Source organism: Xiphophorus maculatus, chromosome 15 (assembly GCF_002775205.1).
Source record: "Xiphophorus maculatus strain JP 163 A chromosome 15, X_maculatus-5.0-male, whole genome shotgun sequence".
NCBI classification, from domain to species: domain Eukaryota; kingdom Metazoa; phylum Chordata; class Actinopteri; order Cyprinodontiformes; family Poeciliidae; genus Xiphophorus; species Xiphophorus maculatus.
In genome coordinates, this window is record NC_036457.1 from 1,081,168 (window position 1) to 1,096,757 (window position 15,590).

A 15,590-nucleotide genomic window follows, 5' to 3' on the forward strand; every position below is an offset into this window, starting at 1 on the left:
AATATAATTTTGAAGCTAAACATCTAGTTACCAAGTTAAATATTCAGTTTACAAACTAAACATTTAGGATGAAGCTAAATATTTAGTTTGAAGGTAAATATTTAGCTCTGACTTTAACTAAATATTTACTTAGCAAACTAACTATTTAGTTTACAAATCATAACTAAATATTTAGTTATCAAGCTAAGTATTTAGGGCAGAGCTAAATATGTACTTTTGAGCTAAATATTTAGTTTGAATCTACAGGCTCAGTTAGCAAGCTAAATATTTAGCTCCAAATAAAATATTTATCACGCTAGCAGGAGTTTAAATAAAGATTCACAACACCCAACTTTTATTTTGGTAGTTCACTTCCGGGAACCAGCAACTAGATTTGCATATTAGCTAAATATTTTGTTGGCAAGCTAAATATGTTGATCTGAGCTCAATATTTCATTTGAAGCTCATAATTTAGCTAACTAGCAAAACAGTTAGCTTCAAACTAAATATTTAGCTAATATGCAAATGTACTAGCCAATACCCAGAAATGAACTCCCAAATAAAGTTGGGTGTTGCGAATCTTTATTTAAGCTCCTGCTGGTGTGATTTGTTCACATCAATTGTTGCTCATGCACAATTTCATCTTAAAACAGGATCAGACGTTTTAACCCAAACTGTTGCTGCAAATTTTTAACTGTGTAACTTTAACTAAGCCTTGTACCAGCTTAGGAAGTCCTGTTAACTTGTGATCTCATCTGATAAAATTTCCCAACAATTAATTTTTTTTTCTGGTTAAAACTTGATGGAAAAGGACCAAAGATTTACAGACCGTCCTGAGGATAATCGGCAATAACTCTCCAACGGGGCTAAATACACTATTTTAACAAACATAGAGGGGAATATAGTTCTACAGATGATAACTAGAAAGTGTGCATTTCCTGCAAAAATGCATGAGTGAATGCTGAGTGCTTTTGTTGAAGATGCCAAAACGTTTGAATTCAACTGCTGAAGACTTGCAGAAATGCAAGAAATAGGCAGACGCACCAGAACAAATTATAATCCTGCAAAGTGAAAAAATGGGATTATTATAACAGAAAAACTGAGTAAAAGCTTTTGAATAATGGAAAAATTCCACCTAAACATCCACTGTGAAACACAACGGACATTTTATATTGTAATTCTCAATTCTGCCACAGGATGAAGCAGTTTCCCCCATGGGGTGAAAAATTCATAAAAAGCAGAATATTATAAAAAGTATGAAGATTATGAATACCAAGAGATATAGCCGGCATTAGGAGAGCAAGCTGAATAGTATAAAAGTTGAATGGTGAAAATAGCACAAAGTATGCAGGAGAAGAAGCACGGCGAAATTTACGGAGCAACCAGAAAAGTGGAACTCAATAGTGTGAATAGCTACAGCATTCACACATAAAAAGATATACATTATTCTATGAACCCTGCAAACATTTATTATATATGTCAGACACTAACTCTAAGGCACTGCACTCTTTGTAATAGCAAAATTAGTGAATTTATTTGCCTTGAAAGCAAATACATGCTTTAATACATTGATCGACTCATTTTCTAAACTCACTTAATGCTGTGCAGAGCAGATGAATTTCTCCACAGGAAACGGATCTTTATCATGCATTAAAAGACTAATTTCGTCTCCACTTAAAGGCCCAATCAAAGCAGTCATTGGGATTACAGTGGTGAGCAGTTTGAGTGGAAACCAGCTGCTGACACAACTTATAAGCTCTACATGTTGGTACAAATGGAGAAGCCATAAGTGCAACTTTTTAAAACGGTAAAAACCAACAGCAAACCTGTCAACAGGAGGCAGATCGACAGCTTTAACACGATTTAGTCGATAAATTCCTCATTTTAACTTCATCAGCCACAATAGCAACAGAAAAGCCAAAAATAGTTACACTTTCACTGTTTTCATTTTAGCCAGAGGTGGGTAGAGAAAATTATACTCAAGTAAGACTAGCACTACTTAACAGGGTGTTGCTAGGTAACCAAAGAATGAGTGAGTTGCTAGGTAACCACAGAATGAGTGAGTTAATAGAGAGTAGGCAAAGATTGTACTCAAGCAGGAGTAGCACCACTTCGCTCAACATATTTTTATTCAAAAATAAAAAGTAGCCATCCAGAGTAAAAAAGTATTTGGCAAAAAGTATCGAGTAGCTGATCAAACGATCAATCATTTAATATTTAAAAACTACATTAGACGCACCAAAGTATAAAGCTAAGTGGAAATTTTGGTATTTTAAGGACAAAACTGACAATAATTCATATCAGTGACAAAAACTAACAAAATCAGGCAAAAGAAAATGTTTTAAAATCAGTTGCTTTCAATATAAAACTTTAAAAACGTTGAAGTTTTGGTTAAAGTATGTTTGTTTTTCATTCAGTGGGTAGAAAATCCAGAAATTATACTCAAATAAGAGTAGAGGTACTTCAATATATTTTTACTCAAAAGTAAAAAGTATCCATCCGATTTGGTAAAATTACTGAGTAACGGATGAAACTATCATTTCATAATTAAAAATAATTAATCAATAAACGTCCTGCTAAATAGGAAGCAAAAGACACCGAACTCACCGTTTATCCTTCCCAGCAATGACGAAAAACACTCATTTCAATACAGCCAAGAACACCTCGTCCTGGTGTAAAAACTTATCAAAAACAAGAAAGTTTTCAAAATTGCAGTTTCCATTAAGCAAATTTATTTTCATAATTGCAATTTGCGCAATACTGCAGTCAATGCAAACGCAGCTAATGTCTTCCTGTGCTCTAAATCTTATACGTTCTGATTTGATCAGAAGCTGAATTTATTAGCTCTAAGCCATAATCATTAAAGCAACAGAAATAAATTAATGGAGTTACAAAAATGAGACATTTTTTAATATTATTTACTGAAATGCACCAGTATGACTTCAAAATGATATGACAATATGTTCTGTTTTGATAAAATCAATAACTTTATGTTAAATAGGAAGCATAACACGCCTATTTCACTATTTATCATTCCCAGCAATGAGCAATGAGTTGAGTCTGTTATCAAAAGCACTCTGACTTTTAACAGTTTATTTGTCCAGATTTTAGCTGACATTTTAACAAAATTCTCATACTGTTTAGTGTCGGTAAATCATGTTCGGCCCGCAGACTTTCCCACGCCGCGCTCAATCTAAATCAAACAGAAGTGAAGTGGAAGAACATAAAACAAACAGAAAGACAGAGGACAGAAAGGCAGCGACAGAGATGAAAAGAGAGTCAGGAGTTGTGGCTGTGAACTTACTCTGTGTTTGAGAAGGTGGTTAAAAAGCGCTTAGTCAGGACTTTTTCATTAAAACGGGATATAAGGCTCAGGTTGACATTTAGGCAGGAATCATCTTCGCTGCTAGGAGATCACACAAAACACGCAAAAAGGCCAAACTTCAGAGCGTGTGTCTGTGCGGAGCGATGATCTTCTTTTGACTCCAGGTTCTGTGGGACGCGACTCTAATCGTTTATTTGCTCTCAGAGTCGAGGAATGATGGTGGGAAAGCAAAGTGAAGTGTTTTACTCTGAACCGATACCTGGAATTAGAGCTTAAAAATAAAATCTCTGATTTTTTCAAAACAAATCCCACTTTAATAGATTTTAATAGATTTTTGTATTTGCTAAAAAAGAAATTACAAATAAAAGAAAATGTTTTCAAAAAGTGTTTTTATTGAGTCATCTCTTAAAACACGTTTTGCTTCATTACGAGGTTTTAAACAGTTAAGCTAGGTTGGTAGCAACAACTAACCAGAATAACCAGTTACATTTACTCAGTTACATTTACCTGACTAATATTTTTGAAAAAAATATATATATTTTTTTATTATTTTTACTATGCTGTATTTTACTTTTACTTGAGTCATTTTATAAGTATTTTTTAAGTATTGCTACTCTTGCTACTGTAAATTGTAACATTTCTGAGCACTCCACCCACTGTAATGAACAATCAACAAGCCTGTTTTAACCTAAAGTTACCAGACACACCCCAGCAATTTTTGTTAGTTTCAAACGTTTTACATTGAAAGGTTTTGATTTTGTTATTTATATAAATTATTTTCAAATTGGTTCTTAAAATACCACCATTTCCACATAAGTATGTATTTGTCTGATTATGTAATTTAAAAATATTGAACGACTGACGGTTTGACCAGAACTTTTTACCAAATACTTTTTTACTCGTGCTTGAGTAATTTCATGGATAGTATCATTACTCTTACTTGAGTAAAATTTTTTGTCTACTCTCTACCTAACTCACTCGTTCTGTGGTTACCTAGCAACTCGTTCTGTGGTTTCCTAGCAACACCCTGGTGAGTAACTGGCGGAGCAGATGTTTCACTTTTCACCACTGTGCCTCATAACTGCTTGTCAGTAAAAGAAGGAAATGCGCATAACAGCTAGAGATGGAAAGAGAGAAGGTCACATAAACAGCTTGGCAATATTTTTGATATTTATACAAAAAAAATGAATCAATATTTATCGATACGCTTATATCGCGATACATTTTTCAGCCATATTGTCCAGCCTACAGTAGAGTGGCAACCAGTTATTGGTGTGGTTTTGGCACACTGTATTGTCCCTCATTTTTAGAACTTTGATATTATTTATGCTGTGTTCATACTGAAGTGACCCAATTCCAATTTTTTGTCAATCTGACTTTTTTGGTAAGGTCGTTCACATTTCCAAAAATGTGCAACTTGTATGTGAACTGCAAACAACCTCAAAGTGTCCCGCATGCGCAGTGGAGGGCGCAATGACGTCACACACGGATAGGGAGCTCAATGTTTGGCCAACCACTATAAAAAAAGAAGAAGTGCTGAGTGTTTGCGGAAGTAATCATGGATGCTAACGATGAAGCATAGCTAATGATTTTAAAGTTGTTGTCCGAAAAGAGCCAGCACATTAACATCTTAATGCTCATCGTCGGTCATGGTTGTTGTTTTTCTTCCCTCTTGCAGTATCAGGACGCAGAACAGTGCGTTTATCGGGTATCAGTGACGTTCGGGTTGGATGAACACGACCTGGACGTTCAGATTCAGGCCACATTTGAAAAGATCAGATAGTATTGGATATCCAACCTCATCTGGGTCGCATTCAAAAAAAATCTGATCTGCGTTGTCTAGATTGTCATGATCAGACACAGGTCACATTAAGGCAAAAAAGAATCAGTGTGAACGCAGGTTTCCTTCCTGGCAGTCCAGCAGATTCAGTTGGATTAGTGAGCAAAATTTCAATGCGTCAAACAACCAAACCATTTTAAAAACCTGTTCCCCTCCTCTCCTGTGGGAGCGCTGCACTAAGAACTGCTGAAGGAAACAACAGAAAAACCCCTCAAGAAGACACTGAGTGCAACTTCCTTCTTCATGAACTGTAAATAATGGAGTGGTTTAGATTTTAACGCTGTAGGATTACTGTTTTGTCTTTGGGCATTTCTTCTGCTAGCTCTAGAGTCATGTGTTTGCTTTGGATGCGTTTACCCAGAATGCCCTGCGCTGTAGTCCACTTCCTACTTTTGGGCTGCTTGCATTCACATTCAAACAATACCAGAGTTCACTTCAACTGAACCAAGACAGAGGTTTGTCGTCGGACTAGAGTTCACTTTTCTGGTCCAACTTCACATTCACACCTCGCCTAATGAACCAGACTTTCTAGATAAACAAACTAGAATTGGATTAAAACGCATAAAAAAGACACCATTTGATTTTATGTACTTTTTTTCTTCTTTTTTACTTGCTTTAACATCAATTACCCGGTGGGCACTCAAACAAACCTGAGCCTGCCTTTCTGTGTTGAACACTGAAAGGCAATTAAATTAGTTATTGCTGTGATTAATGGATTGCTTTGCACTCTACTTTTTCTAACATAGAAAGTACACCAGCACTAGGCATTATGTTTTTTGTGTGTCTCTATGTTCTGAAATTAAATGGAGCCGTAGGACAACATTGAAATAAATGCTGGTGTGTGTCTTTGTGAAAAGTGAATAAAAGTGCTTATTAAAAGTCCTAAAGTTTGTTCAAAATGTTCCAGTTTGAAGGACTGAAAGTGTGGAAAGGATATCGACAAATACTGAATTATCTTGCCATTTGTCTCCAACAAACATCCGATTGTCTGCAATGTGTGTGTGGTCTCTGCTGGATCCAGATGGATACTTCAAAGCTATAAAACTTATTTTAGAAGTCAAATTACCTGTAAAATTGATGCATATGAGTCATATAAAACACAATCTCTCTATTGACACCATAGAAAACTCCCATGCCAAAGCTCAGTCACCCATGGACATTAACCTATTTTCTCCCCTCATTAAAAAGATACTTCATTCATGACCGCTGAAACACAAAGTAACCATTTTCTGCGGATGAATTGCATTAAATGAATTTCCTGTCTTTTGTAGCACAAAGCTGTGATGAAAAAAAATGCAGCAAATCAGGTGTTGAGCTATCTATTCATCTAGATTTCAATGAAATTAACAGATCTTGACTTCAATTTAGGAGGTCAAACGTTCAGCTTATTTGTTGATTTTGCAAAACAGTATTTTTGAATTATTATTGACTCATTAGAACCAACAAAAATGGGAGATAAAGCGTTAAAATTGGTCACAATTACATTTTGCCAATTGTTTTCGATACATAAAGCTATTTTCTTGATTGTTTATTGAAACAATGCACAATATATGATGATAATCATGAGATTAGATAAATAATAAAAAAGAATAGTCTCACCTTCTGCCTCAGAAATGAAAAGGAACAAAAATCACAGCTCTGCCTTCCTCATAATTTCCTCCAACAGTTGCGTCTTCACGCCTTTGACCTCCTGAAAGTGAAATCACCGCCACCTTTAAGTAAACCGAGAGAGAAAAAGAGAAAGTGCAGCATGAACTCCTCCTGTCAGAGTTGCAGAGACTGTCAGCAGCCTTGCAGTGCAGCCCTAACGCGGACATGTGGAATAATAAATCCACAACATCGTCATGTGACCACTACCAACGTCCAGCTGATGATTGCTCTGCCGCCGCTTGAGCCCCAGACAGGAAGGAGAGTCACGTTTTTCCAGAAGCTGGACGTGCGCGCCCTCTGCTGGACACAGAGGAGAAGTTATTATTATTAAAATCAGGGAGTTCAACATGTTTTACGGCGTTTTAGGGCCATTAAAGATCTAAAAAACGAGGAGTCCATTTCAGAAAAAAGAAAAAAAATATATATTTTAATCTACAAAACTTCCGATGTAAAAACTTGGAATCTTTTGAGCTCCAAAAGTTGGAAATATATGAAAAAATAAGTTTAGAACATTTTTTATTAATCTAAAATAAGGACATTTTTGTAAAGTCGATTTCTTAGATTTAAAAAAAATACTATCAGAATTTTTCTAGAAACATTTTGGGAATCTTTTAGCTCCAACTGTTAAAAATTTGTGAAAACAAATCTCAGAACCCCCCCCCCCCCCCAAAAAAAGAGGAAATTTCAACAGAAATCAACTGTTGTAGCTCAGAAATTTGAAGAAACTACGAAGCGAGTTTTATCTAGAAAATTTCTCAAAAATTTCTGAGCTTAATTTAAAAATGTCTCATTTTTTCTAGCAAATTTTTGACTTTTAAAAATTTACAAGTTTTGTCTATTAAATTTCTGAGATTAATATAAAACTTTCTGAGGTTTTCTATGAATTATTTTAACTTTTAACCTCAGAAATATCCATTTCTCAAAAATGTCTGAGATTAATCTAAAGATTTCTCGCATTTTCCTAACAAACTTTCGACTTTTATTTATTTATAAGTAAGTTTTTAAGATTAATCTAAAAATTTTAGCAAGGATTTACTCCTTTTGTATAATTATTATTGAAAAGTGTTAACTAAAACAACAAAATCAAACATTTACGCAACATAATTATCTTTACCAGTGACGTCAACAACATTCCTGACAACACCTGAAGGCATCACAGAGTAGTGCAAGAGTGGGCGGGGCGTAAACATACCTGAGCGGAGACGTTGGGCAGGTATTCAGGAGGTCCAACATCAAACACACCAAACTGAAGGTAAAAACAGGAAATAACTGAAACATAATCTGTGAGATATAATCTGTGAGATATAATCTGTTTCTGTGTTCAACAGTAAGGAAACTATAACCCTGATTTTCATGTGTGATGTTTAGAAACAGTGAATTCTTGTTCTTGATAGGTGGGCGGGTTGCCTTCTTTCTGCTGATCTGACGTTCATTTTGATAATATTAGTACTGCGGACCATGTGTACTAAATTAGACATTTTTAGCTCATTTTAATGCTCCTTCAGATTAGCTACAGTGGAACATTTTTAACTTTGTAAAAAGTGTGCTTTAAATGTAAAGTCTTTAAGTTTACCAAATTAGAAAGTTCACTATATAAACTATTAGTTAGATACTTGTGGTTCACATTTTAGTTTATTGAAGTTCAGTTAAAATAAACCGCAACTCTTTTCTCTCTGCTCTAATCAGATCCACGTTTTAGTTTAATCATACTTTAACTTATGAATTTTTTTATATTTTGATATTAAGATATTATCAGTGTACTTGTAAGTTTATGTAGTCGAAGCAAGTTTCTTAAAGTTAACTCAAACTGTAATGTTTTAACAAAATCACAAGAAGGAATCAAAGATCAATTTATGCTAAGTATCAATACTTTGTGGCAGAAATAAGTAAAAAGTAGCCTATGCTAAGTATTAAATTATAAATGTAATTATTAGTATTAGTGAAGTTAGTCTTAAATTTCTCTATATTTTTCAGAATAAGCCAAGTAAACGTCACTATGCTATTTTTCAGTTACATTTTTGGTATAAAATAATTAATAGTACATTTGAATAATTTAGATTTTACTCTGCCACATAAATAAGCTGCATGCATTTGGACCTGAATATGATTTTGTGACTATGAATTGGGCCAATTAAACTGAATTTGGAGACATTTGGTTCCGTTTAAAGTGCATTCTGTTTTAGTTTGCTTTGCTTCACTGCTGTGCTAAACAGATAAAACTCATCTTCATGTTTGTTTTGCTACCCAAAGCCTGAAACTGGTCATTCCTGCTGCGGTCACCCACAGCCTGCTTCCACCAACGCCTTACCTCCAGGCTGTTCTTTTTGTGATTAGCAGAACAAACGTTTTGAAAAGTCGTCCATTACACAAGATTTTTTTTTACAAAGTTTGGGTGTTTTAATGAATAATAAATTAATTCCATCTCGCCTCTTTTAATGTTGTTCTTTGACTTTTTGTCATTTCTAGATATCTGCACTGTTAGATGCCTTAGAAATTATTTTGTGCTCTTCTCCTGACTTATACCTTTAGACATATTTTGCAAGTTCTCTTGACATTCAGAATGAGATGACGCTGAGAAAAGCGATTTTTGCACTTAATCAGATGGCAGGTGAATATGAACACTATGCAGCCACATTATTTTACACATTATTTATTCCCCCCATTTAAAAAAAGAAATGTTGTAATTCTCTAGGAAACCACAAGGTGGCGGGCTTACATCTTGGCAAGCTTCTGTTGTGCCATGATTCTCCTTATTTTATGGGACCATATAATCTGCTTGAGCTACGGGACATAAATGTTGTTTTCCAAATTATTCAGAATATTTCCCGGCAGACCTACGACCTCCTGCAAGGTTCTGGCAAATTGTCTTGCAGGAGGAAATTGATTCTGGTCTCCTTCGAACAGCAGCAGACCTGCTGGAGAGCGGCGTAAGGAACGACTCTGACGTTTCTGCTTTGGGATGAACTCAAATAAGATTCATACTTTTAAAGCACACCGCACCGTGAAAAGGTTTTTCCTCTTGCTGATTTCTCCTGTTTTTGTTTTTCTGGCTTACATATTCTGGATCAAACACATTTAATGAAATACAAAGGCTATTGTTCACAAAGCCAAACAAAACTTTCTTTTTTATTTCTTTTTTTCCATTATGTGACCAATGTCCAACTTTTTCACGACAGTCTAAACGGCCCAATTCAGATTTTATTCACCCCACAAAAAATTAAAAATCTGATTTGCTCCACTTCCATATGTGGCGTCATTTCAGATAATCTGCCACTGCAGACAGGAAAAACTTTCAATTTACAGCAAAGAATTCAGAAATTTTGAGTTTAACCTCAAAGTTTCTGAGCTTCAAAAGTTTAACATTTGTGAGAAAAATTCCAGATTAATCAAACGTGGGAATTTCTGAGTTTGAAAGATAAAAAAATTGCTAGAAAAAAATCAAAAAGTTTGAGATTAATCTACAAAATTTTCTACAAAAACCTTGGAAATTTCTTAGTTTCAAAATTTGAAAATGTTCCAAGTTTTGTAGAAAGTCTTCTAAAAATTTCTGAACTTTTTTTCCTGGAACTTCTTTTTTACTATTGGAGCTAAAAAATGTCCTTGTTTTTCTAGAAATGTTTTGAGGTTAATCTCAAAATTTCTGATTTTTTTCTCACAAATTTTCAACTTTTGGATCTCGAAATTTTCCTTGATTTTTCTCAAAATTTTCAGAGATTAATCTAAAAATTTCAGAGTTTTTTGGAGGGGCATTTAGTCCTTTTCTTCAGTCTACGATGGCTCTAATCCATCCTGATGGTTTTCAAAGCGTCTGCCATCATCACATTTTCCTTTCCAGATGCATTTGTTATTGATTTTCACTTATGAAATTGATTATTGCTTCTCTCTTTAATCTTTTAGTCTACTTCATGTTTTCAGTTAGAATCTTTTTTTAAAATTTATTGAGTTTAGAAATCGGTAAGGAATCAGACCTGGCTGTTTATGAGTTGGTCTTTACCTTTCATAAATGAAATGATCAGCTACAAACAGCTTTTTGTGCTCAAGTTATGCTTGTCTGATGTTCAAATAAAATAGAAAAGTAGGAGAAATGTGTCTGTTTTCAGTTTGGTGGCTGCAGAAACAGCAAAAGCTGCTGCGTTTAGTAACAGAGATCTATAGAAAGCAGTAATGTGCGTTGGTGCATATTACATTTGTTTACAAGTCCTGGTTCAGTAGCTAAATCTAAATTAAAGTGCTTCTAGCAAATGAGACAAACTGTATATACAGTCAGTTTATGTGTCTATAAAAACCAGAACCACTGAGGCCTGTAAAGTTTGGGAAATGCTGAATGCCGAACATCAGCACTACAGACCGCCATCGGATTTCCTTCAGCCGCACTTTCAGGGTTAACTTGTCTCCGTCTCTTTGTCCCGGTCACTTTCTGTATGTCACTCACTCCGCTGGGAGCTCGTTATTGTCTCAGCCAATCATACCTCATCCCTAATTAACTCAGGAAATTGCATTCCTATATTTACAGCCCTAATAACTCGCCTGGCCTGCTGAAAAGGTCATATCAACAATTTAGCAGGTTTTTGCCCTACAGCACCGTAACCCAGAGGGATGCGACTGTAAGAGAAGCCCAAACCTCAGGGAGCCTGTAAAAAAATCATAAAAAGGAAGTGTTTTTTGACCTTCGAATGTACTGAGATTCAGCTCAAAATGTTCAGGAAGTTGTCAGCTTAATCACTGGAAAATAGGCTTATGTAGAAGAAGAAGTAGGTGATGCGGCGGCACGTGTCAGAAACTGTTAAAGTGCCGCTTCCTGACGCCACAGACAGACGATGCGCCTGAAGGGTGAATGTCAGTGAGCAGATGTGTGCGAGTTCACAGCTGAAATGCTGAGATCTGATCATCTGGGGAGAGAAATCATTTATAATTTCACTGCTTTTTTGGGACACAACATGTGACTGGTATGGAGCAGTGTTTGAAAAATCCCAACAGAATGACTGCGCTGTGCAACGTGCTGGAAAAGACAAGCGTTTTGTTGTTGACTTACCATTCTTGTTGGTTGTGCAGGAGGCTCCACTTCTGCTTTTCAAAGATGTCTTGCTTCTTCAGCGCCTGAAATAACTGCTTTTATAGGAAAGCAGCATGAAGAAGAATACTCAGCCAACACGTTTAAGCTAAAAAGCAAAACATAAGAAAAGGGACACAGCACTGTACCTTCCAAACATACAAAACATTTTTATCTTTTGTCTCTTTGGAGCTCCTAACCCTAACCCTAACCCTAACCTTTACCCTCCCTAATGGTCCAATTAGCAACCAGTTGGTATGTTAGGAAGATGAATCCCTTTTGATTTTTTCTAAATGTAAGGAGACACCAGGGAAGACTCAGACTTTGTTTGAGCGTACTTGTACCTCCACTGGTTCACGATTTTTGTTTTCCATACCAGGGTGATGCTTGAGTAGTTTGTAGTATAATGAGCGAGCTGCAGCATCCAGTATCGTCCTGGTCCGTGGAAGAGGTGTTGGAGTGGATTCAGAAACAGCATCCAGGACTCATGGAGACTCTCTACAAAGGCATCATCAAACACGACATATCAGGTACAACAAATCCCGTTTTTTGAAATCTAAACGGCAAGAAGACGCTTGGTTTATAATCAATGTTAGCAAAAGATTTTATGTTAAACTCTAAGGGGTTTTAGGATGCGTTCACACCAACCCAGTGTATTCTGGATCAGAGAATCTGGTTCGTTTAGGGAAGTGTGAATGTGTACTTGACCAAAAAGGTCAACTCTGGTCCACCTTGAGACCCCGGTCTTAGTTTGATTGAAGTAAGAAAGAGTGGTAAACGCAGAAAGACAGCTTTATTTGAGTTCCCAAAAGGGAACTGATGTTAAAGTAAGTAAAAAAGGATGAAAAAAGGCTTAAAAACAAAGGCTGCGTTCCCTCCAGCCCGGTTTAGAACGCTTTAGTCGAACCGCAGTTTGTTTAACTAGAAATCCGGTTCATTTGGCGAGGTGCAAATGCGTAATCGACCGAAAGAGCGAACAAACCTCAGTCTCAGTTTGATCGAAGTGAACTCTAACAGGAAGTGAACTACAGCGCAGGGCATTCTGGGTAAATACAAGCAAAACAAACACCAAGTCTAGCGCTAGCAGATAAACTACAAAGACAAAACAAAGCAAAGCATTTCATGAAGAAGAAAGTTGTGCTCATGTCTTCTTTAGAGGTTTTCATGTTGTTTTCTTCAGTGGTTTTTGCTGCAGCGCCCCCTCTGTCGAGGAGGGGAACATGTTTTTGAAAGGTTTGATAAATAAAAAACGAAGCAGCTAAAAATGTAACAAATGTTGCAGTTTTGGACTATGAGGTGTGAAAACATCTTTAGTTTAGTTTACTGGTGTGAATGCTGATTTGTGCGTTATAAATGACTCTGCAGGCCGAGCTTTACTGAGACTAAGGGAGCATCACCTGCAGCTTCTCGGGGTGGCGGATGACGAGCAGCAGCAGGAAATATTGCAGAACCTTCTGCTTCTCAGAGTTCAGGAAGAAATCAATGAACTCAATGACATCTGCTCAGGTAAATATACCAGCGGCTGAGCAGCATACTGATACAATACAGTAAGAAAAATCATCTCTGCAAACAAGTGCAGCGTTAACGTAGATGAAAACAGCTAATTTTGCTCAGAGCTTAAAAACATGTAAGCTCAGTAAACATTGACTTTATTTGATCTCTTGTCTCCTGACTAGACTGTTTTTCTCCATAAAGACGGTGAAACGACAGAAAGATACCAGCTGGGTTTTTTATTTCCCGTCTGTCCATTCATCTGCGCGAAGGAGATTGAAAGGTGGCAGTGATGGAAATAACAAGAGAAGGTGAACAGAAAGGAGGATCGATGGGGAAGAGAAGAGAGAGAGAGAAACCCATTTCCTGTGTGAAATTTGACCCTCGCAGATGGATGAGATTAGTTTTTGTCTGGTTGTCTTTTTTTTTTTTATCCCTATTGTCCATTTGTCTCCGTCCTTTTCCTCTGTCTGTATTCTGTTTAACCATACCAGTATCAAATATCCGGCAAATCTGTATTAAATAACACTCCCAGAATGCTCTTGTGGTTCCTGCAAGAACTGCAAAAAAAGGGATTTCAGGCCTAGAAAAGCATTTTGTTTGCTGATATATATTTTTTTACATAATTGTAAGCGTTGTGTCTATGTGCTCATTTCATGTATAAATTATTTATACAGTATGAACATGTCAACATTTTGTCATATTAAAACCCTTTCATTTAGGTTCAAAATCTAAAATAGCAGAAGATCGTACACACAACTAAACGTGGCTCAAATGTTTTACAGTGTACCACTTCCTGTTGCCTTCTTTGTCTTTTTTTACCAGTAATAACATCCAGTAATGTTGCATTTTTGCGAAATGAACTAATTTCCATACAGTGACAAAAAGCCTCTTCATCCTAACACAAAAACTTTATCATAAAACATGAGTTTTATTCAGAATTGTTATGTTTCCGTTTATTTTTGCAACTCCAGTTTGCACATTTGTATGTTGGATGAAAACGCAGCTCATTTAATTGTTTTATTTCTCGTCCATCCATTCTTTATTTTAGGATTTTTTTATTCTTATTGCTAAAAAAACATTAATTTGTACTAAAGGTTCAATGAAAAAGTAGGTCACGACATTTTCTTTGTGTTTGTAGGGTTCAGTTTGAGCTAAAGTCTGAAGGTTTTCATCGTACTTGGAAACATTTATTGTAAAGCTAAAGACAAAAAATCTGAATATTTAATAAAGAATTTGCTATTTCAACTTCTTTTCTTCCCGTATATAAATCTTTAAAACATCTGCGATAAGAAAAAAAACCTGGAACATGCTGATATGGCTTCCCTTCTGAAATATAGTATAATTTTTTCTTTAAAATAGACTTTGATTTCTCGATAACTTGAATGAACTTATCTTTCAGTGTTGGTGTTGGTTTGTGACAATGTGCTTTTTATTAGATATTTGTCTTTTTAGTTCACAGCTAAACACACAAGTGCAAAAATGTTAAAGCCAGATCAACACAGTTTGAGCTTTTCAGGTTTTTGGCACAAAAAACTAATTAAAATTAGTTTTAAATAAAACAACAACTTTAAGCAGAAATCTGCTAAATAAGATGCATCTGTGTAGCTTCTTCTGATATTTCTTATATTAAATTACAAAATCTGAACTGAAATAGTTTTGCTCTTTGTTTTCTTTCATGATTTCTTTTCTGATCTAAACTAAATAAAAATTGTTTTTTTCCCTTTAATGTAGAAAGAAAAACATTTCAAGAATTGTTTGCATTGATAAAGCAGCTTATCTAAAGATGAGCATCTTTAATGGTGCGTTACAGACATCAATACCGTTTGTGCTGCGCGTCAAAGTTTCAGGCAGTGAAATAAAAAGTGCTGCTTTTGCAACATAATCTTGGCTGTTTGCTTTCTTCCTAATCATCCGTCTTTTTGGACGCCGGAGTGCAATCATGAATCATTTGTTTGTGGCGAAGCGGCTTTTACAGCTGCAGCTCCAAGCCTCATAAATATCCACAGTTTCCACCATAACTCAGGTTTTTCTCTGTAGTCAGGAATATCCTCAGGGAGCGAGCGCTGAGGAAGATCTACTGCTAAAGCTAAAGGTCATAATAATGAAAACATATTAATGCAGACTTGTGTGCACCCCTTAAATCAGGAGTCATAAGAGTTGAGGACAGAGTTGATGAAGTATGCAATGAAATGTAATCCAATTGCATCACTCATATATCAACCAGAGTTACACTGTAAAGCGTTTCACATGAA

The 15,590-nt window shown here is 35.8% G+C and overlaps 2 protein-coding genes across 4 annotated transcripts in view; one reads left to right on the forward strand and one right to left on the reverse strand.

Moving 5' to 3' along the window:
• The window catches only part of scara5 (scavenger receptor class A member 5), a 79,098-nt gene extending 72,064 nt beyond the window's left edge, over positions 1 to 7,034 (reverse strand). For both annotated transcript variants that reach the window (XM_023348290.1, XM_005803426.2), the window contains exon 1: positions 6,744 to 7,034. The gene's annotated coding sequence lies outside the window, so the exon portion shown is untranslated. The remainder of the gene's footprint in view (positions 1 to 6,743) is intronic.
• A 935-nt stretch (positions 7,035 to 7,969) lies between these two features.
• Positions 7,970 to 14,580, forward strand: LOC111611340 (sterile alpha motif domain-containing protein 12-like). 2 transcript variants are annotated; one of them, XM_023347326.1, is made up of 4 exons: positions 7,970 to 8,046; positions 12,224 to 12,374; positions 13,210 to 13,350; positions 13,521 to 14,580. In XM_023347326.1, the coding sequence occupies exons 2-4, from the start codon at positions 12,251 to 12,253 to the stop codon at positions 13,535 to 13,537; spliced, it is 282 nt and encodes a 93-aa protein (XP_023203094.1). In that variant the 5' UTR covers positions 7,970 to 8,046; positions 12,224 to 12,250; the 3' UTR covers positions 13,538 to 14,580. The 2 variants fall into 2 exon arrangements, with proteins under 2 accessions (XP_023203094.1, XP_023203093.1); XM_023347325.1 differs by having other exon boundaries at positions 13,540 to 14,580.
• The last annotated feature ends 1,010 nt before the right edge of the window (positions 14,581 to 15,590 follow it).